General features: G+C 38.7%; 2 protein-coding genes across 8 annotated transcripts; both read right to left on the bottom strand.

Annotated features, from left to right (window-relative positions):
- Positions 1-115: 115 nt before the first annotated feature.
- Positions 116-12,984, bottom strand: LOC149041779 (uncharacterized). 4 transcript variants are annotated; one of them, XM_089213898.1, is made up of 2 exons: positions 12,914-12,984; positions 116-1,578 (listed from the first exon to the last, which is right to left on the bottom strand). In XM_089213898.1, the coding sequence occupies exon 2, from the start codon at positions 1,558-1,560 to the stop codon at positions 577-579; it is 984 nt and encodes a 327-aa protein (XP_089070024.1). In that variant the 5' UTR covers positions 1,561-1,578; positions 12,914-12,984; the 3' UTR covers positions 116-576. The 4 variants fall into 4 exon arrangements, with proteins under 4 accessions (XP_089070024.1, XP_089070025.1, XP_089070027.1 ...); XM_089213899.1 differs by lacking the exon at positions 12,914-12,984 and adding an exon at positions 5,109-5,542; XM_089213901.1 differs by lacking the exon at positions 12,914-12,984 and adding an exon at positions 2,416-2,538.
- LOC113666880 (uncharacterized) lies at positions 6,103-19,851 on the bottom strand. 4 transcript variants are annotated; one of them, XM_089213897.1, is made up of 2 exons: positions 19,777-19,851; positions 6,103-7,741 (listed from the first exon to the last, which is right to left on the bottom strand). In XM_089213897.1, exon 2 carries the CDS (start codon positions 7,721-7,723, stop codon positions 6,740-6,742), a length of 984 nt encoding a protein of 327 aa, XP_089070023.1. In that variant the 5' UTR covers positions 7,724-7,741; positions 19,777-19,851; the 3' UTR covers positions 6,103-6,739. The 4 variants fall into 4 exon arrangements, with proteins under 4 accessions (XP_089070023.1, XP_089070022.1, XP_027038490.2 ...); XM_089213896.1 differs by lacking the exon at positions 19,777-19,851 and adding an exon at positions 15,197-15,326; XM_027182689.2 differs by lacking the exon at positions 19,777-19,851 and adding an exon at positions 12,914-13,074.
- Between the last annotated feature and the right edge of the window lie 585 nt (positions 19,852-20,436).

The raw sequence follows: 20,436 nt of genomic DNA, 5'->3' as shown, positions 1-20,436 counted from the left end.
GAAGCTGACACCAGTGGCCAGTTGTGGGCGGTGGGTCTTCGTTTTGCAGATCTGATTGGTTGCAAGACTGACGCGATTTTTCTGGACCAGTCACAGGAGAGTAAAACAATACCAATGCAATCCCAGATTACTTTTAATATTAAAGTGAAAACTACTCCATTAAGAAAATACAATTAACTCAACTGCATCCCAAAACAAATTATAACTTACATTTCCCCTAAAATTAAGTCTTATTTAGTACTTCTTCCTTTCATGGCACAATCCTATTGATTACATCTCTCGCCTGGAGGACGGAGGGGGGGAGGGGTGGGGTGGGTTGAATGATTTTGGTAACGTTGCGGTAAAACTTACCTGATCCCCCGCCCCTTCCCCCCCGTAAGGCTTTGTGTTATTCTTTTAATCCTCCATCATTGGCAGTTGATTGGCAGTCAAAGTGATGAAAACCACGTGATTTCCCTTATATTACTCCACTCCTTCACCCATTAGGGATAAATAAAAACTGGCCTCTCCCTGTGCACATGTATATCTAACTTATCACATGCTAAACCATCTAACTTTAGGTTACATATCCCATGGTTAATCTTCGTACGTAACTTTCACTTGATCAGGAAGGTTATCGGAGTCAAGCCATTGCCAGCCGTGGTAGTTTGAGTTTGGGAACTTCCACGGAACGTCGTAAAAAAATACATTTTTGTATTGTTCGCCTTTCTTCTGCCACTCGCGCCAAATTTTGTCCAGGAAGGAATGATGAGGTACTACTTCAGGAGCATTTGCGGCTTCAGTAGTGTACATGGTTCCGCCGACATACCAATGTATTTCGTTATGGTAAACTTCTCGCAATATATATTCAAATTGGAGAAACTCTTCCAGAGGTAGAGCCAAAGTGTTCCTGACATGTTCTTCATCTCCAGTGAGGTGAACGTAGCTGAAATTCCTCTTTAAACATCCTCCTCCTCCAATTGTCAGCAAGTTCCATTTGTCCTCGCGAAAGGGTCCATTGACAACACACAGACTTGGAGTTTTACCATCGCCACCCAGCCCGTGCACCCCTGGGCTCCAGAAGTCCTCTTTACCAATGCCTCTCCACCAGTGGTTGGCGACTCGACTCCAGTTCCAGTAAGGCATGGTTACGCGGCAGTCAACGCGACGAAGAAGATTTTCAAACTCAACCAGCCACCATCGATGCCAGGGTAGGAATATCCATGGGCCTTCGTGAAGTAATTCGGTGGGGGTGTATGCAATATGATAAGCGACTACTCTTTTGTAGTCTTTTCTGAAACTAGGATACATGGAAACGATCTTGTAGGCGTCAAGAAAACGGCGCCTTTCACGGATGTCCATTTTGATGAAATCCTTCCTCACGCGGTAACAGTTGACAAGCTCCCCATTTCGACATTCACATCGTTCTTCGCACTCGTTTAATACAAAGCTTCCTTCCCAACAACCCGTGATAAGATCTTCATAGTTTGCTTGGAAAACAATATTCTTCTGTTTGTCAGCCTGTGCAGTGTTCCAGGTGGTCGTAAGGAACACAGCTAACCATAGCCACGTCATCACCATCAGCCTTACCTCTACAAACTTAGAAAGAGAAAAAAAGTCTATAAGCACGAAATAAAAAGAAACAAGCTCGAACCATATTTTCAAGGATCAGTACCTTCTCTATTTACAAACATGACGCTATCGACATTGCTGATCCTAGCAGTATGCAGGACGCGTGTCCTATGAAGTTTGTAATAGACCTCGCTCACCGTAGAGTCTCTGTGGTTTAGTGGTAGAGCATCGGAGTACGGAATCCGAAGGTCTAAGGTTCGATTCCTCATGGGAACTCAGATAATTTTTCCTTGTCCTGCGCTTGTGACAAGACGAAAAATATCTTTCTATAATTCTTTACCGAGCTCAAAACTTACCATCTCTCTTACAAAAATTGAGCAAGTCCATGATTAGGGGCTTCCAAAGAAAAAAGGAAATTAAAGAAAATTGTCTTTCGGGTCTGTTTTCGCATTCGTTTAAGAGAATGCGTAGGTACGGAGTCGCTGCTGTTGACTTGAAACTCTTAGCTCAAGGTAAATAAGGTGTAAATGACTCATACGATTTTAAAGGCGACACAAATTGTTGATAATCGATGAATATGTGGTATGGTGAGAACATTTTTGCTAGTTTTATTTTTCCGCCGTGAGGTATTAATTTTCCTGATTAACCTAATTTTTTATTACCAAATAAGAAATTAATTTCTGAAGTAATTTAGAAAAATTTAGGGAATATGATGATTGATCAACTCGTCTTCAAGGAGAACAGTTTTGGCATAGAAATCGTTTTTTTCTCTAATAACGTTCTCCTAGCTCCAGAGCTTTGATTCTGAATAAAAAGCATCAACGATCGTAACGCATTGTATAAAGATGTCTGTAAGTACCATACCTTAAAAACGATCAGAGCGTTTTACCCACGAAGCGAAATTGTACAGTCAAGTACCGCCAACAGAAAGTAGAGGAAATGTTTTAAAATTATTTAATCTGCGGTGTCACCTGCGCTTGACTGAACTGAGAGTAGCATACCAAATAAGAAATTAATTTCTGAAGTAATTTAGAAAAATTTAGGGAATATGATAATTGATCAATTCGTCTTCAAGGGGAAACAGTTTTGGCGTAAAAAGCTTTTTTTTTCTCTAATAACGTTCTCCTAGCTCCAGAGCTTTGATTCTGAATCAAAAGCATCAACGATCATAACGCATTGTATAAAGATGCCTGTAAGTACCATACCTTAAAAACGACCAGAGCGTTTTACCCGCAAAGCAAAATTCTATAGTCAAGTACCGCCGACTGAAAGTAGAGGAAATCAGTTTTAAAATTATTTAATCTGCCACTGACACCTGCGCTTGCCGGGGATAGCATCCATTAATTTAAAGACATAACCTGGTAACGGAGATAAATGAGTTGCTAAATTGATACGGCTCTAATTTGTTTTAGTTTCTAACATTACAGAGGACAAGTCGAGTACTTTGCACCTGTCCATAAAAAGCTGTGACTTTTCTGTGAAAAGTCTTTGGTCGCCATTTCAAAATAAAGTTATACTGAAATTGAATGAAGAATTTGTCTGAGAAAAAGGAAATGAAGTGCACTTCACAAAACGCCCACCGACTGTGATCAGATGCTGTGTTACAAACTTTCCAAAAACCATTTGGTTTGAGGCGCTATTCGCACGAAATTATGTTTGTTCACGTGTGTCAATGCTCTGACACTTTTTCTTCTCTTGACAAATGCCACTCCAATTTAGCATTGTGCGTTTTATTAGACGCCAAAACTAATCATTAATGGTAATGAAAGTTTTTTCTATTAGGAAAGCCCTGACGGAAAATTATTCAATCTTCCGGCCTTTTGAACCCAACACTGCTGACATATGTTATTGCTAAAGTTGAGGCCCGTGGCGCCGTGGTAAGAGACGGTAAACACATCCAGCCCTTCGCCTAAAACTAGAAGTTCAGATTCATTTTTGAATCGACGTCTTCCTTAGCGTTGCGGTCACTCTTGAGTTTTCGCTAGCACAAACTGCCGTCCTCAAAAATCTGAGAGGAAATTGAATGAGGGGGCATGCAGGAGGGCTGGGAGGTTCAAGTCTGTGCCATCCTGATGTGATGATTGGTCGCCCTCAGTTGCACAATGGCCGGCGATAACTTTCTTTTTCCCTCGCCCCAAGCCTCCATTTGTTTTAACCCACCACGGGCTACCTGTCGGTATCGCTGAGTCACACAATGTGGAGCTGCTTCATAAATATTCACCGAGTGCGTTGTACTGGAAAGTGATTTCAATTACGAATATGCTAAAATCCACCAGGCTGTGTCTCTAATTGCGCTTTTTCAGTTGTTTTGAATATTCACTTTTCAATTTTCTTATTCAGTCATACCGATGTAACTTAATTTAAAAATCACCATCTTCTGTTTGGTCATTCCGGTAAACGACTGGAACAACTGTAGTACAATTTAATACAATATTCTTAATTTCCTCGCCTTTCGCTGTGAAGAACGCAAAACAACTCTGACATTTGTTTTTCCACAGAATATCTATAAAAAAATGAATACCTAAGCGATAAAAACATATATGATAACAAAAAGTGATAAAAGTTTGATGCCATCTGTTTTATTAGAAGTGTTCGTTTACACCTCTCTTTATCCGCCCTTCAATCACGAATATGCTAAAATCCACCAGGCTGTGTCTCTAATTGCGCTTTTTCAGTTGTTTTGAATATTCACTTTTCAATTTTCTTATTCAGTTATACCGATGTAACTTAATTTAAAAATCACCATCTTCTGTTTAGTCATTCCAGTAAACGACTGGAACAACTGTAGTACAATTTAGTACAATATTCTTAATTTCCTCGCCTTTCGCTGTGAAGAACGCAAAACAACTCTGACATTTGTTTTTCTCAGAATATCTATAAAAAATGAATGCCTAAGCGATAAAAACATGTATGATAACAAAAAGTGATAAAAGTTTGGTGCCATCTGTTTTATTTTCATGAGAAGTGTTCGTTTACACCTCTCTTTATCTGCCCTTCATGCCCCAGGCCTAAGAGTGAATGGTTTCTAATTTCTCGTCATAGTATCATCCTTGAATCAAATGTAACGGTCACGAAAATTAACGAAACGATTACCAATTTGATAGGTTCCAGATTGTCAAACACATTCTCTCTATCAGAACTATTAATATCCAATTTTTCTCAGCAAAGATGAACTAAATCTAAAGATAGTCCTGTGTAAATGCCGAATCACGCGAGAGTTGATTAACTTTCTGTTTTGCAAGAGAGTTTTACACGGGCATGCGTTCTGTAACCTGCCTGAATTCTTTTCCATTTATTGAGGAGATGGTAAACCTTAAGTAAAAAAAGATTTCAAAAGATCTGGGTATACGAGTAATTGTGAAAGCCAGCAACGAGTAGCCAGAAAATTTCAAAGAAGACAAAATAGTTTGCAAATTGACTATTCAGTCATGCAACACAGCTGAGGTTCTGTGTTTATAACGGGTCTTAAAACAGCACAGCTGTACATAAAATTGTCGGATGTAAACTCCAAGATTTATAGTTCAAACAACTTTGATGTTACATTTAAAGTCACTTACCTTATTTCATTAATTTTCCGTGGTGGTAGCTCATAACCTGACTAGCTCCACGACTGAGTAACTTTTTTAGCATACGTTTCTTTAGTCGGTAATTAATGCATGTAACATAAAATCAAGACCGCATGTAATAGATTTCTCTAGTATCGTAACTCACTGGAGCTTGAAATGTTTGTCACCTTTTTGTCTGTCTGGATGAAACAAACATTTAAATGGATGATACAAAGAGATCACGAAAAGGAAAGTAAATTGCCATTTTTTTCCAGGGTATTTAATAGCAAAAGATACCTGTTCCGTGCATTGGCAGAGCTTTAGTGAGAGGGATCGATAGAAAGTCCTCTGAAAACGTCCACTTCTTATGATATCAAATAGGCGCCGTTTGTCTTTGCTAAATGGTCCATGCACAACACAGATCTGTTTGTCTCCTGTTCCGCCATATCCGTGGTGGCCTGGATTCCTAGAAACCCCCGTTAGCAATATCTCTCTACCAGTAATGAGCGACCCGGCTCCGCTCTGTGTAAGGCGCGGTTACTCGACAATTAAAATGGCGCATGAAACTTTCCTACTGAATCAAACACCATCTTTGTCAGGGAAGAGAGATGTCGAACCTAAGATATCAGCTATAGTGGTTGACGCTTACGGAACTGACTGACTGAGTAATGAGCCCAGAATTAGCGTTTCCTTGAGATGAGATAGCTAGAGTAGCTAAGGCATACGTCCCCAATGGGTGACCAGGGTGTCATTTCTCATCACAATATCACCCTCCAATCAAACGTTAAGGTTACGAGAATAAAAAGAAATGATCACTGACTGAAGAAACTCGTAATTGTTAAACAGATTTTCCTTGTCAGTACCTTAAGAAATGACGTACAGAGAACATCATGGAGGATGAGGATGTAAAGGGTTTACTCTCTTTGAAATGATTTCATTTTGCTTAGACCGGTATCTAAGAAAATGAACATAAAACTTTCTAAAGAATAATGAAGGAGACAAGATGTAAACGTAGTTTGATTTTCACTTGTTTGATTATCTCAAAGTTTGGTGTTTTCGTTTTACGACTCAGCTTTTTTAAACAGAGAAGAGAAACGCTAATAATACCAGCTGATGTCAGTTTCTTGCGATATTGAGATGAATAGTTTGATGTCTGACCGCCAGTATAAAAGCGAGGGTAAATAAGAAGAAAGGAATAAACCTTGTAGAGTGAATGAGAACGCAAAGTAAAACGAGCAAACTGTTTAAGCGCGGGAAATTGACATTAATGACCAGTCGTGGGCGGTGGATTTTCAACATGCGACATTCCAGTCTCTTATCAGAATGTAATAGGGGCCGGTCATAATTTCTTGCCTGGAGGACGGGGGAGGGGAGAGGTGGTTTGAATGATTTTGGCTATGTTGCGGTAAAATTGACCTGATCTCCCCTTCCTCCCCCCCCCGTAAGGCTTTGTATTATTCTTTTAATCCTCCATCATTGGCAGTTGATTGGCAGTCAAAGTGATGAAAACCATGTGATTCCCCCCCATATTCCTCCACCTCTCCATTCATTAGAGATAAATAAATAATGCCCTCTCCCTGTGCACTTGTATATCTAACTTATCACATGCAAAACCATCTAACTTTAGGTTACATATCCCATGGTTAATCTTCGTACGTAACTTTCACTTGATCAGGAAGGTTATCGGAGTCAAGCCATTGCCAGCCGTGGTAGTTTGAGTTTGGGAACTTCCACGGAACGTCGTAAAAAAATACATTTTTGTATTGTTCGCCTTTCTTCTGCCACTCGCGCCAAATTTTGTCCAGGAAGGAATGATGAGGTACTACTTCAGGAGCATTTGCGGCTTCAGTAGTGTACATGGTTCCGCCGACATACCAATGTATTTCGTTATGGTAAACTTCTCGCAATATATATTCAAATTGGAGAAACTCTTCCAGAGGTAGAGCCAAAGTGTCCCTGACGTGTTCTTCATCTCCGGTGAGGTGAACGTAGCTGAAATTTCTCTTTAAACATCCTCCTCCTCCAATTGTCAACAGGCTCCATTTGTCCTCGCGAAAGGGTCCATTGACAACACACAGACTTGGAGTTTTACCATTGCCACCCAGCCCGTGCGCCTCTGGGCTCCAGAAGTCCTCTTTACCAATGCCTCTCCACCAGTGGTTGGCGACTCGACTCCAGTTCCAGTAAGGCATGGTTACGCGGCAGTCAACGCGACGAAGAAGATTTTCAAACTCAACCAGCCACCATCGATGCCAGGGTAGGAATATCCATGGGCCTTCGTGAAGTAATTCGGTGGGGGTGTATGTAATATGATAAGCGACTACTCTTTTGTAGTCTTTTCTGAAACTAGGATACATGGAAACGATCTTGTAGGCGTCAAGAAAACGACGCCTTTCATGGATGTCCATTTTGATGAAATCCTTCCTCACACGGTAACAGTTGACAAGCTCCCCATTTCGACATTCACAACGTTCCTCGCACTCGTTTAATACAAAGCTTCCTTCCCAACAACCCGTAATGAGATCTTCATAGTTTGCTTGAAAAACAATATTCTTTTGTTTGTCGGCTTGTGCAGTGTTCCAGGTGATCGTAAGGAACACAGCTAACCATAGCCACGTCATCACCATCAGCCTTACCTCTACAAACTTTGAAAGAGGAAAAAAGTCTCTAAGCACGAAATAAAAAGAAACAAGCTCGAACCATATTTTTAAGGATCAGTACCTTCTCTATTTACAAACATGACGCTATCGACATTGCTGATCCTAGCAGTATGCAGGACGCGTATCATGTGAACTTTGTAATAGACCTCGCTCGTCGTAGAGTCTCATAGGAACTCAGATAATTTTTCTTTGTCCCGCGCTCGTGACAAGACGAAAAACATCTTTCTCTATTTCTTCACCGAGCTCAAAACTTACCATCTCTCTTACAAAAATCGAGTAAGTCCGTGTCTTTCGGGTCTGTTTTCGCGTTCGTTTAAGACAATACGTAGGTACGGAATTGCTGCTGTTGACTGGTGTACAGGAAAAGAGCTGGAGCTGTTAAGGGCTGAAAAGTCCTGAAAACCACAGCTTGAAACTCTTAGCTTAAGGAAAATAAGGTGTAAATGACTCATACAGTTTTAAAGGCGACACAAATTGTTGATAATCGATAAACATGTAGTATGGTGAGAAAAGTTTTGCTAGTATCATTTGTTCGCCGTGAGGTATTCATTTTACTGATTTACCTTTTTGTTACCAAATAAGAAGTTAATTTCCGAAGTAATTTAGAAAAAAATTATTGCAGTTTTGGCGTAAAAAGCTTTTTTTCATCTAATAACATCACTTGAATTACCGTCAAATATGTTAATTGTATGAGATTAAATCTTACTTATGGTTTCTAAATTGTGGATATTTCCCAAAGCGACTCGACAATTATTAGATAGATAAATAAATTTTCATGCGCTCTTAGTTCTTTCAATGAAAGACGTTGCTAGATGAAATGACACTGTTGGTCTGTTCTCTGATGCGGCTAGCTGAGTGTGTTGTTCCTTACTTTTTGTTATAATTCGATGCCAATGATGTCCAACTGGAAAACAGAACAATATATTGAAATGATCGTAAATTGCCCTGAGATATCAATATCTTCTCATTTACCTCCCAGCTGCGCGACATGAAAAGGTCTTAGAATCTACTCAAAAAATTTCACGCTAGCTTTAGAACGCCCTAAAACGCAGCGGTGAAACACAACTAAAAAAACTCCGAAGTGTCACAGTGTCAAGGCAACCCTATTTCGAAGCATTCTTAAAAGCACTGTCTTCACGTCATCGATGAATGGTAACAAGGCGCTGATTAAACAGATCATTTATCAGAATATAAGTTGGAGAGAAAGATCGAGCAGGGAAATATACGGACTAAATGGGATCAACTAGCTATCTGTTTCAAAATTCTCCATTTGCTCTGTAATGTAAATTTATTCGAGTAAATGACCGTAGCTTGTGGGCATTTACTTTCGTCTAAAGAGCACTTTACTGAGCTAAGCATTAGCGGGGGTTTAAAATCTTATCTTACGAAAAGTAGCTTTTTTAAAAACGCTGTTTCATAAGAGGCTTGCTTTTAGGAAACAGCGCGTTTTTCAGTTTTTCTCTGCTACCTCTCAAAATTCCTGTTGCGACCGCGTACAACCGCAATTTTGTTTTGGATTCCCTTGTGTTTAGCTGTCCTAAGTTTCTAATAGAAAGATCCGTGACAGTCAACTTTCTCCTATAACTGCATACGTCCAAACTATTAATCAGAAATTAGCATGAGTCGTCTATTTCTATTGGTACGATTCATCATGAAATCTTTGATCAGTGTGTATTATACAATTAATGTTCTATTTCTTTAACTTTTTGCGTCAGGTAACTTTTGCATTTTAACAAAAGCTAAAACCTATAAAACAGCGTAGCTCAATCCGTGAATATTTGTTCTTAGAAGCCTCATTCAACGATGTTAAGATCCTTGCCATTTTCCTGGCAAACTCACTTTTTTTTTTGTGCGGTCTACACGAAGCAATTTTTCTCAAACTTGTTGTATTCGCTATTATTTCTAAGTTAAATAATAGGCGCTCTAGTGTTTTTGAACATGTCAATGTTTTTAAACCGAAATTGAAAACAACCGTGAAATTGTAAATGGAAATATTTTATCCTTGGTGTTAACTTTTAATATGAAATCATTTTTAAAAACTTGTCGATTTGGCATTCACTGTCAAAACAGAAAAGTTTTTCTTTTTTTGAGAGATTTGACTATTTTCTCCAAAAAGGACAAGGTAAAGAGATGGAGTCGTGTTTTGACCCGGTAATACAAAAGAGCGCTAGAAGAGCTACCTCGAGGCAGCAGGAGATCGAGATGGCGTGCTTGAGCATTAAATATTATTGCGGTACATTAAAGTGATGAATGCGAAGAAATCAGCGTTGATAATCGGCTCAAAACTGAACCCTTTCTTCTGTGGCGATGAGGGATACAAATTGGTCCCTTAAGGAGCGATGCACAACCGATGATATGTCCACAGTTTCTGCCAGGCGGCTCCCGTGATCTTTCTTTTCCTGACAAGATCTTTCAAGGAGTTTGAGGAGAAAAGTTGCAGCTCAAAGACCTTTGGATTTTTCTAAAAGAAACTACCACTTGAACGAGGGATTTCCTTATGTTTTTCATCGCTTATTTCATCCTTTCAGAGAGTAACAGTCCGTTAAAAATAATTTCTATCTCCGTGGACAACGACTTCTCTCCTTAAAGGAGGTATATTTTCAAACGTCGTAATTTGTTCATTAAATACGTTAACAAGTATGAAAACAGGCTGTACTTATAAAAATACAACTGAAAGGACTTAAATTAGTTATTTCCAGGTGATTCCTGGCTAATTTTGTAATATTTCGAGCCCATTACGCGATGACGATTTCATAATAGACCTTGCACTTGGTGAGAAGTTTTTCGGTATTTTTTGTAACATATTTCGTTGTAATTTCAACAAAACCTTACGCTTCCCTCGTGCCAACATATCTTTATGATAAAACTGCGGCGAAAAAGCCATAATCTCTCGCAAAATTGCTTTTTTGGGCGTCAAAGCAACCTTACGCCATACGTTCCTTTATAGCGAGTTACAATGTTTGCCCCATGGCGATCCCAGAACTCTTTGCGCAAACGCAAGGACCCGATAACTGGCAACTCATTCCAAAATTGCCCTGAGGTATCAATATCTTCTCATTTACCTCCCAGCTGCACGACGTAAACAGGTCGTAGAGTCCACTCAAAAAAATTTTCACGCTTGCTCTAGAACGCCCTAAAACGCAGCGGTGAAACACAGCTGAAAAGATTCCGAAGTGTTACTTTACAAAAAAAAAAAAAAAAAGCAATCCCACATCGAAGCATTCTTAAAAGCACTGTCTTATGATCATCGATGAATGGTAATAAGGCGCTGATTAAACAGATCATTTAATAGAATATCGGTTGGAGAGAAAGATCGAGCAGGGAAATATACGGACTAAATGGATAAACTCGCGTTCTGTTTCAAAATTCTCCATTTGCTCAGCTTGAGATTTGAGATATCTCCTGCATGGAGTAAACGTATCATTGGTCTCAATGTTACATGATAAAATTATTAGTTAAGGCCCTCGCATCGTTTGTACAATTTGTGAAAGAGAGTAACTGGCTGTTGTTTCAACGATTTCCGGAGTATGTTAATTTACTATAGAAAACGTGTGAATGTTGAAAGTTTCAATAAGGTGATGGTATTTGCAGCTAACGATTAAAGTTTTGGTCATTTTACGGCTACTGGAATATCTTTCTGCTACGGTTGCCAGAAATGTTAAAAATTTGATTTCAATCACTTTAAAAAGTTAAAGATTTATTTTCATTGTTCTAAAACACATTTACTCGCTCGCTTTCACCACCAGAGTCAAGCAGCAGAGTTAATTCCAGAACGAACTGCTGTTGCGCCGCTGTTGGGTTGATATGGAGTACTTGAGTTTTTTGTTCCCCCGCAATGGTTACAAGACAAGCAGCATAACAGTATAAAATTTTGACATTTTCGAGAAGCCACATCACAGATAAGAGGAACATTTGCGGCTAACTTTTTTTACGACTAATGGTTAAAATTTGTCAATTTTTGGCACCAAACAGCTATTTTTTGCCGATTTACGGCTAACAGTTGAACCATCTAGAACCTCGTGAAGTAATAACGTACCTTAAACAAACAAATTATGAAAAACGTGCATCTAAGACACCATTAAAAGTAAATTTATTCGAGTAAATGACCGTAGCTTGTGGGCTTTTATTTTCGTCTGAAGAGCACTTTACTGAGCTAAGCACTAGCGGGGGTTTGAAATCGAAAAGTAGCTTTTTTAAAAACGCTGTTTCATAAGAGGCTTGCTCTTAGAAAACAGCGCGTCAAGTTTTTCTTTGCTAACTCTCCAAATTCCTCTTGGGACCGCGCACAACCGCCAATATTTTGTTTTGGATTCCCATGTGTTTAGCTGTCCTAAGTTTCTAATAGAAAGATCCGTGACGGTCCACTTTTTTTTATAATTGCATCCGTCCAAACTATTAACCAGAAATTAGCATAAGTAATCTATTTCTATTGGTACGATTCATCATGAAATCTTTGATCAGTGCGTATTGCACAATTAATGTTCTATTTCTTTAACTTTTTGCGTCAGGTAACTTTCGCTTTTAACAAAAGCCCAAACTTATAAAACAGCGTAGCTCAATCCGTGAATATTTGTTAGTGGAAGCCTCATTCAACGATGTCAAGATCTTTGTCATTTTCCTGGCTAACTCACTTTTTTTTTGTGCGGTCCACACGAAGCAATTTTTCTCAGACTTGTTGTATTCTCTATTATTTCTAAGTTAAATAGTTTGGCGCTCTAATGATATTTTTTAACATGTTCGTTTTATCTTTAAACCGAAATTGAAAACAACCGTGAAACTGAACGGTAAAAGGAAATGTTTTATCCAAGTGTTAACTTTTAATGTGAAATCATTTTTAAAAACTTGTTGATTTGGCATGATCTGTCGACACAGACAAGTTTTTATTTCAGGTTCTGAGGGATTTTACTATTTTCTCCAAAAACGACAGGGTAAAGAGATAGAGTAGTGTTTTGACCCAACTTTTTCAATCCTAAACGTTCCGATAGCATTTACGACCATAAAATATATAGGTAACAAATTTGAATGCATAAGTTTCCCTCGTAAAAGGATGCTTCAAAAGCTTTTTCCGGCGACAAAAAGGTTTGGAGAAATTCAGAATCACAATAAATCAATCTGTGACAGAAACTGCACGAGACTACTGTGCTAAAATCAACCCACCTGCAAACTTTCCTAGACTGTTTGTTATGGGAGTAATCCTCGAATTATCATTGCTTCCGAAATATAAGTTTACCTTCCAGCCAAAAGCGATCAAAAGAACTCTTAATGTCTATTCATAAATCGTTTCTTCTTGTTTTATTGTATTGTAAGGGGATCAACTCATTATGAAGGCTCTTCACTGGTTTTTAGTTTCGATAATTTAACACTTATCATTTGGTAGCCTCGACTCGTTAATGGTAGGCTGGTGCCAGTTAGGAGCCACTTTTTCATCAATAGATAATTAAAACCACGACGGCGACGGCAAGACGACGTGGCAATGATGACGTGGCAACGAGGACGGGACAAAAAGGACTAGACAAAAGAAACGATCATGATCAGACAATAGCTCGGCACGAAGCCGAAGCGCCGGGAAATCACTAGAATTTGCGTGGGCTGAGAATGATATTCCTGCCGGGAAATTATTCAAGCTTCCGTCATTTAGAACTCAACACTGCAGACATATGTTATGCTAAAGTTGAGGCCGGTGGCGCCGTGGTAAGAGACGGTAAACACATCCAGCCCTTCGCCTAAAAATAAAAGTTCAGATTCATTTTTGAATCGACGTCTTCCTTAGCGTTGCGGTCACTTTTGAGTTTTCGCTAGCACAAACCGCCGTCCTCAAAAGTCTGAGAGGAAATTGAATGAGAGGGTAGGAGGGCTGGGAGGTTCAAGTCTGTACCATCCCGATGCGATTGATTGGTCGCCGTCAATTGCACAATGGCCGGCGTTAACTTTCGTTTTCCCTCGCCCTAAACCTCCAATTGTTTTAACCGACGCACAAAGGTAAATGACAAACGTATTCACCGGATCTGTTTCAATCGTACTCAATGCATTCGCGATGATTGGTATGATACTGAGTTATTGATCTCTCCAAGATCAGCTGGTCGTCTACATCACAGTTGTACAGTAAACCATTTCACTCCCGAGGTATCAATATCAATCCTCCTTCCTGTTTACCTCTAAGAGGCAGTAGAATTTGGAGTTACATCAGGCAATACTTCCCCGCTGATGTTTCTTTATGAAGATTCTTCATAAACCTTGAAATCTCGGAAGTGATTAACAGATACAACTTCTCCCTGTAATATCCATATACTAGATATTGTTATCGATAAAACTTTGAACGTGTATTAACTAAATAGAAATACTATTGCGAGGATCTTTCTCAGAAAAACTGGCTTGATCTTTTGCCTTATCTAGTACTTCATAGCTACATCTAATAATACCTGTAATTTTTTGCAAAAGGCGAATTAACTTGTTCTAAGATTACATTATCCACCAAACAGGTTATAAGAATACTCAAACTTATCAGGTAGAAGTTGTTGTCTTGACTTAACACCGAATTCTAGTAACTAATTCACGAGGACATATGTAGCAGCTAGAGGGGAGAGTTAACAATTAGATTTTGGGGGTTGAAGGGTGGTGTTTATGGGAGTCGAGGTTTTTCCTGGTCAGTGTTTTGAGTTGAAGGGTTGCCGTGAACTGAAAGTAAAGTATGATGGCCCTAAATGATAACAGATATCAGGTTACATTTTTTTCGCTTAATATAGTATATTTGGTTATAGTAAATTCATAGCTGCTCTTGTTCTTCGCCATCAACTGATATTGCACCATGCGCTGTTCCACTCACTGTGCAAGTGCGTGACAAGCACGTAATGAGTACGTGATCAGTATGTGACGTGACTTCGTCACACCATCTACTGCTAAATGTGTCTTTTCTTTTGTTGAAAGAAAGAAAAAGGAAAAGAAAATTGTCTTTCGGGTCTGTTTTCGCATTCGTTTAAGAGAATGCGTAGGTACGGAGTCGCTGCTGTTGACTGGTGTACAGGAAAAGAGCTGAAGCTTTCGAAAGCTGAAAAGTCCTGAAAACCACAGCTTGAAACTCTTAGCTCAAGGTAAATAAGGTGTAAATGACTCATACGATTTTAAAGGCGACACAAATTGTTGATAATCGATGAATATGTGGTATGGTGAGAACATTTTTGCTAGTTTTATTTGTCCGCCGTGAGGTATTAATTTTCCTGATTAACCTAATTTTTGTTACCAAATAAGAAATTAATTTCTGAAGTAATTTAGAAAAATTTAGGGAATATGATGATTGATCAATTCGTCTTCAAGGGGAAACAGTTTTGGCGTAGAAATCTTTTTTTTCTCTAATAACGTTGTTCTAGCTCCAGAGCTTTGATTCTGAATCAAAAGCATCAACGATCGTAACGCATTATATAAAGATGTCTGTAAGTACCATACCTTAAAAACGACCAGAGCGTTTTACCCACGAAGCGAAATTCTACAGTCAAGTACCGCCAACAGAAAGTAGAGGAAATGTTTTAAAATTATTTAATCTGCTGTGTCACCTGCGCTTGACTGAACTGAGAATAGCATCCATTAATTTAGAGACATAACCTGGTAACGGGGATAAATGAGTTGCCAAATTGATACGGCTCTAATTTGTTTCATTTCTTACATTACAGAGGGCAAGTCGAGTACTTTGCACCTGTCCATAAGAAGCTGTGACTTTTTGGTCGTCATTTCAAAGTAAAGTTACACTGAAATTTATTGAAAATTTGTCCGAGAAAAAGGGAAATGAAGTGCACTTCACAGAACTCCCACCGACTGTGATCAGATGCTGTGTCACAAATTTTGAAAAACCATTTGGTTTGAGGCGCTATTTGCACGAAATTGTGTTTGTTTTCGTGCGTCAGTGCCCTGACACTTTTTCTTCTTTTGACAGATGCCACTCCAATTTAGCATTGTACGTTTTATTAGACGTAAAAACTAATCATTTCTTTTACGTTACATTCATTAATAAAAGTTTTAATGGTAATGGAAGCTCTCTCTATCAACAAAGCCCTTTCTTGTCGGGTGCCTAGTAACGCCCTATGAAGGTAGGGTGGCATGAGCGCTGTTAGAAGATCCGGTAAAAAGTTGCCTCTGTTTGAAGTGGAAGAACTCGGGGATTGAATGCCGTTGAAGAATTTCTTTGTCACGGTCCTCTTTTGGAACATTCAGTAACTCAAGAACATCCAACAACAAATATGCAAACATATTTTTGCGGAGGTTTGTGAATTCATCATTATCATCAAAATATTTTTAGCTACGGACAGCTTACCGTCAGATACTTTAATTGCGTGAGATATCGTTTGTAATGTCAGGCGTTTTGTACTGAAGAGCAACGAGAAACTTCCATCACTTGAATTACCGTCAAATATGTTAATTGCGTGAGATGAATCTTACTTATGGTTTCTAAATTTGTTATTCCCCAAAGCGACTCGATAATTATTAGATAGATAAATAAATTTTCATGCGCTCTTAGTTCTTCCAATCCAAGACGTTGCTGGATGAAATGACACTGTTGACCTATTCTCTGATGCGGCTAGCTAAGTGTGTTGTTCCTTGCTTTTTGTTATAATTCGATGCCAATGATGTCCAACTGGAAAATAGAACAATATATTGAAGTGATTGTTAATTGCCCTGAGGTATCAATATCTTCTCATTTACCTCCCAGCTGCGCGACATGAAAAGGTTTTAGAATCCACTCAAAAAATTTCACGCTAGCTTTAGAACGCCCTAAAACGCAGCGGTGAAACACAGCTAAAAAGATTCCGAAGTGTTACTTTAGAAAGAATAAAGTAACCCTATTTCGAAGCATTCTTAAAAGCACTGTCTTATTGTCATCGATGAATGGTAACAAGGCGCTGATTAATCAGATCATTTATCAGAATATAAGTTGGAGAGAAAGATCGAGCAGGGAAATATACGGGCTAAATAGTACACTAGCGTTCTGTTCTATATATTCGAGTAAATGACCGTAGCTTGTGGGCATTTACTTTCGTCTGAAGAGCACTTTACTGAGCTAAGCACTAGCGGGGGTTCAAAATCTTATCTTACGAAAAGTAGCTTTTTTAAAAATGCTGTTTCATAAGAGGCTTGCTCTTTTTGGAAACAGCGCGTTTTTCAGTTTTTCTTTGCTACCTCTCAAAATTCCTGTTGCGACCGCGTACAACCGCAATTTTGTTTTGGATTCCCTCGTGTTTAGCTGTCCTAAGTTTCTAATAAAAAGATCCGTGGCAGTCAACTTTCTGTTCTAACTGCATTCGTCCAAACTATTAATCAGAAATTAGCATGAGTCGTCTATTTCTATTGGTATGATTCATCATGAAATCTTTGATCAGTGCGTATTGCACAATTAATGTTCTATTTCTTTAACTTTTTGCGTTAGGTAAATTTCGCTTTTTAACAAAAGCCCAAACTTATAAAACAGCTTAGCTCAATCCGTGAATATTTGTTAGTGGAAGCCTCATTCAACGATGTAAGATCTCTGCCATTTTCCTGGCTAACTCACTTTTTTTTTTGTGCGGTCCACACGAAGCAATTTTTCTCAGACTTGTTGTATTCTCTATTATTTCTAAGTTAAATAGTTTGGCGCTCTAATGATGTTTTTGAACATGTCAATTTTATCTTTAAACCGAAATTGAAAATAACCGTGAAACAGTCAAAAGAAATATTTTATCCGTAGTGTTAACTTTTAATATGAAATCAGTTTTAAAAACTTGTCGATTTGGCATTTACTGTCAAAACAGAAAAGTTTTTCTTTTTTTGAGAGATTTGACTATTTTCTCCAAAAACGACAAGGTAAAGAGATAGTGTAGTGTTTTGACCTAACTTTTTCAATCCTAAACGTTCCGATAGCATTTATGACAATAAAATATTTTACAAAGATTTATGTAGATAATAAATTTGAATGAAATTTGAATGGAAAACTACCGGATAAGTTTCTCTCGCAAAAGGATGCTTCAAAACTCGTTAATGGTAGGCTGGTGCCAGTTAGGAGCTACTCAGTAATTAAAAGGGACTTTAAGCAGTCAGGACGGCAACGCCAAGGAAGACTTTGATTAAAAAATAAATTTCTGCTTTTAATTAGAATTTCAAAAATGGCTACATGTGTTTACCGACTCATACAGCGCCACACCTCAACTTCAGCATAACGTATAAAAGAAGCGTTGAGCTCCAACTGGAAATTACAAAAATTTGCCGTCGCGGTTTCGGTTCGCAGATGACGCAAATTGTGGTGATTTCACGTTGTTGTTTTGCATGGGACGGCTAAGAAATGTACAAAGTTTTAAAACGCACTTGCTGAGCTATTGTTCTGCCAATTAGATCTTTTGTTTTTCCATGTCCTTGTTGCCGTCGCCGTCGTGGTTTGCTTAGGTCCCTAATTGAACCACGACGGCGACGGCAAGAGGACGTGGCAACGATTACGTGGCAACGAGGACGGAACAACAAGGATCAGACAAAAGAAACGATCATGATCAGACGATAGCTCGACACGTGCGTTTTCAAACTTTCTTCATTTCTTAGCCGTGAAATTACTAGAATTTGCCTGGATTAAATAATGACATTCCTGACGGGAAATTATTCAAGCTTCCGGCATTTGGAACTCAACACTGCAGACATATGTTATGCTTAAGTTGAGGCCGATGGCGCCGTGGTAAGAGACGGTAAACACATCCAGCCCTTCGCCTAAAACTAGAAGTTTAGATTCATTTTTGAATCGAAGTCTTCCTTAGCGTTGCGGTCACTTTTGAGTTTTCGCTAACACAAACTGCCGTCCTCAAAAATCTGAGAGGAAATTGAATGAGGGGGTAGGAGGGCTGGGAGGTTCAAGTCTGTGCCATCCCGATGCGATTTATTGGTCGCCGTCAGTCGCACAATGGCCGGCGTTAACTTTCTTTTTCCCTCGCCTTAAGCCTCCAATTGTTTTAACCGACCACGGGCTACCTGTCGGTATCGCTGAGTCACACAATGTGGAGCTGCTTCATAAATGTTCACCGAATGCCTTGGACTGGAAAGTGATTTCAGTCACGAATATGCTAAAATCCACCAGGCTGTGTCACTAATTGCGCTTTATTCATTCAGTTATTTTGAATATTCACTTTTCAATTTTCTGATGCAGTCATTTCGATCTAACTAGTACTCAATTTAAAAATCACCATTTTCTGTTTAGTCAACCTGGTAAACGACTAGAACAACTGGACTTCAATTTAGTACAATGTTCTCAGTTTACTCGCCTTTCGTTGTAAGGAACGCGAAACAACCCTAACATTTGTTTTTCTACAGAATACAGAATATCTATAAAAAATGAATGCCTCAGCGATAAAAGCATTTATGATACCAAAAAGTCATAAAAGTGCCATCTCTTTTATTTTCATGAGAAGTGTTCGTTTATACCTCATTATCTTTCGTGCCCCAGGCCTAAGAGTGAATGGTTTCTAATTTCTCGTCATAGTATCATCCTTAAATCAAATTTAAAGGTCACGAAAGTAAACTAAACGATCACCAATTTGATAAGTTCCAGATTGTCAAACAAATTCTCTCTATCAGAACTATTAACATCCATTTTTTTCAGCCAAGATGAACTAAATCTAAAGATAGTCCTGTGTAAATGTTTATAAATTTGTTAGAAATTAATCTGCTGAATCACGCAAGAGTTGATTAACTTTCTGTTTTGTAAGAAAGTTTTGCAAGGGCATTCGTTCTGTAATCTGCCTGAATTCTTTTATATCTATTGAGGAGATGGTAAACCTTAAGCATAAAAAGATTTAAAAAGATCTGGGTATATGAGTAATTGTGAAAGCCAACAACGTCTAGTTAGAAAATTTTCAAGTAGACAAAATAGTTTGCAAATTGAGTATTCAGTCATGCAACACAGCTGAGGTTCTATGTTTATAACGAGTCTTAAAACGGCACAGCTGTACATAAAATTGTCGGATGCAAACTCCAAGATTTATAATTCAAACTACTTTGATTTTACATTTAAAGCCACTTACCTTATTTCATAAATTTTCCGTGGTGGTAGCTCATAACCTGACTAGCTCTACGACTGAGTAACTTTTTTAGCATACGTTTCTTCAGTCTGTAATTAATGCATGTAACATAAAATCAAGACCGCATCTGATAGATCTCTCTAGTACCGTAACTCACTGAAGCTTGAAATGTTTGTCACCTTTTTGTCTGGATGAAACAAAAATTTAAATGGATGATACAAAGACATCACGAAAAGTAAAGTAAATTGCCATTTTTTTTTCCAAGCAATAGATACCTGCTCCGTATGTTGAGTTTCTAACACTTATATTCACCGCTTACTTGAAGTTGTTGATAACTTCCTTCCGGCCTCTCACTGCGGCCCAAATGATGACAATAGACCCTGTTGTTGGCTTGAGCGATCTGTTCAAGGACAAAACCTCCCTGCAGGAGATTCATTTCCCCAGATTCTTATCACAGATTCTCCATAGACCCCGCTGTCGCTGGTCAACCCGCGATCGAAATGCAACGCACACTATCTCCTTTTTAAACTTTAATTTTTGGGGATCACCACTTCACATTTCGTAACACGGTGAAAATGAAAAACAGTTGGTCACTAAGACTTGTTATGACCTGCCAATTAATACAACTTCAATACTCAAATGAGTCCAGGCAATTCAAACCTT

This window comes from Pocillopora damicornis, chromosome 8 (genome assembly GCF_964200805.1).
Source record: "Pocillopora damicornis chromosome 8, jaPocDami1.2, whole genome shotgun sequence".
In the NCBI taxonomy this organism is placed as follows: Eukaryota; Metazoa; Cnidaria; class Anthozoa; order Scleractinia; family Pocilloporidae; genus Pocillopora; species Pocillopora damicornis.
Note: the sequence above shows the minus strand (reverse complement) of the source record. Positions and strands in the feature narration are given on the sequence as shown.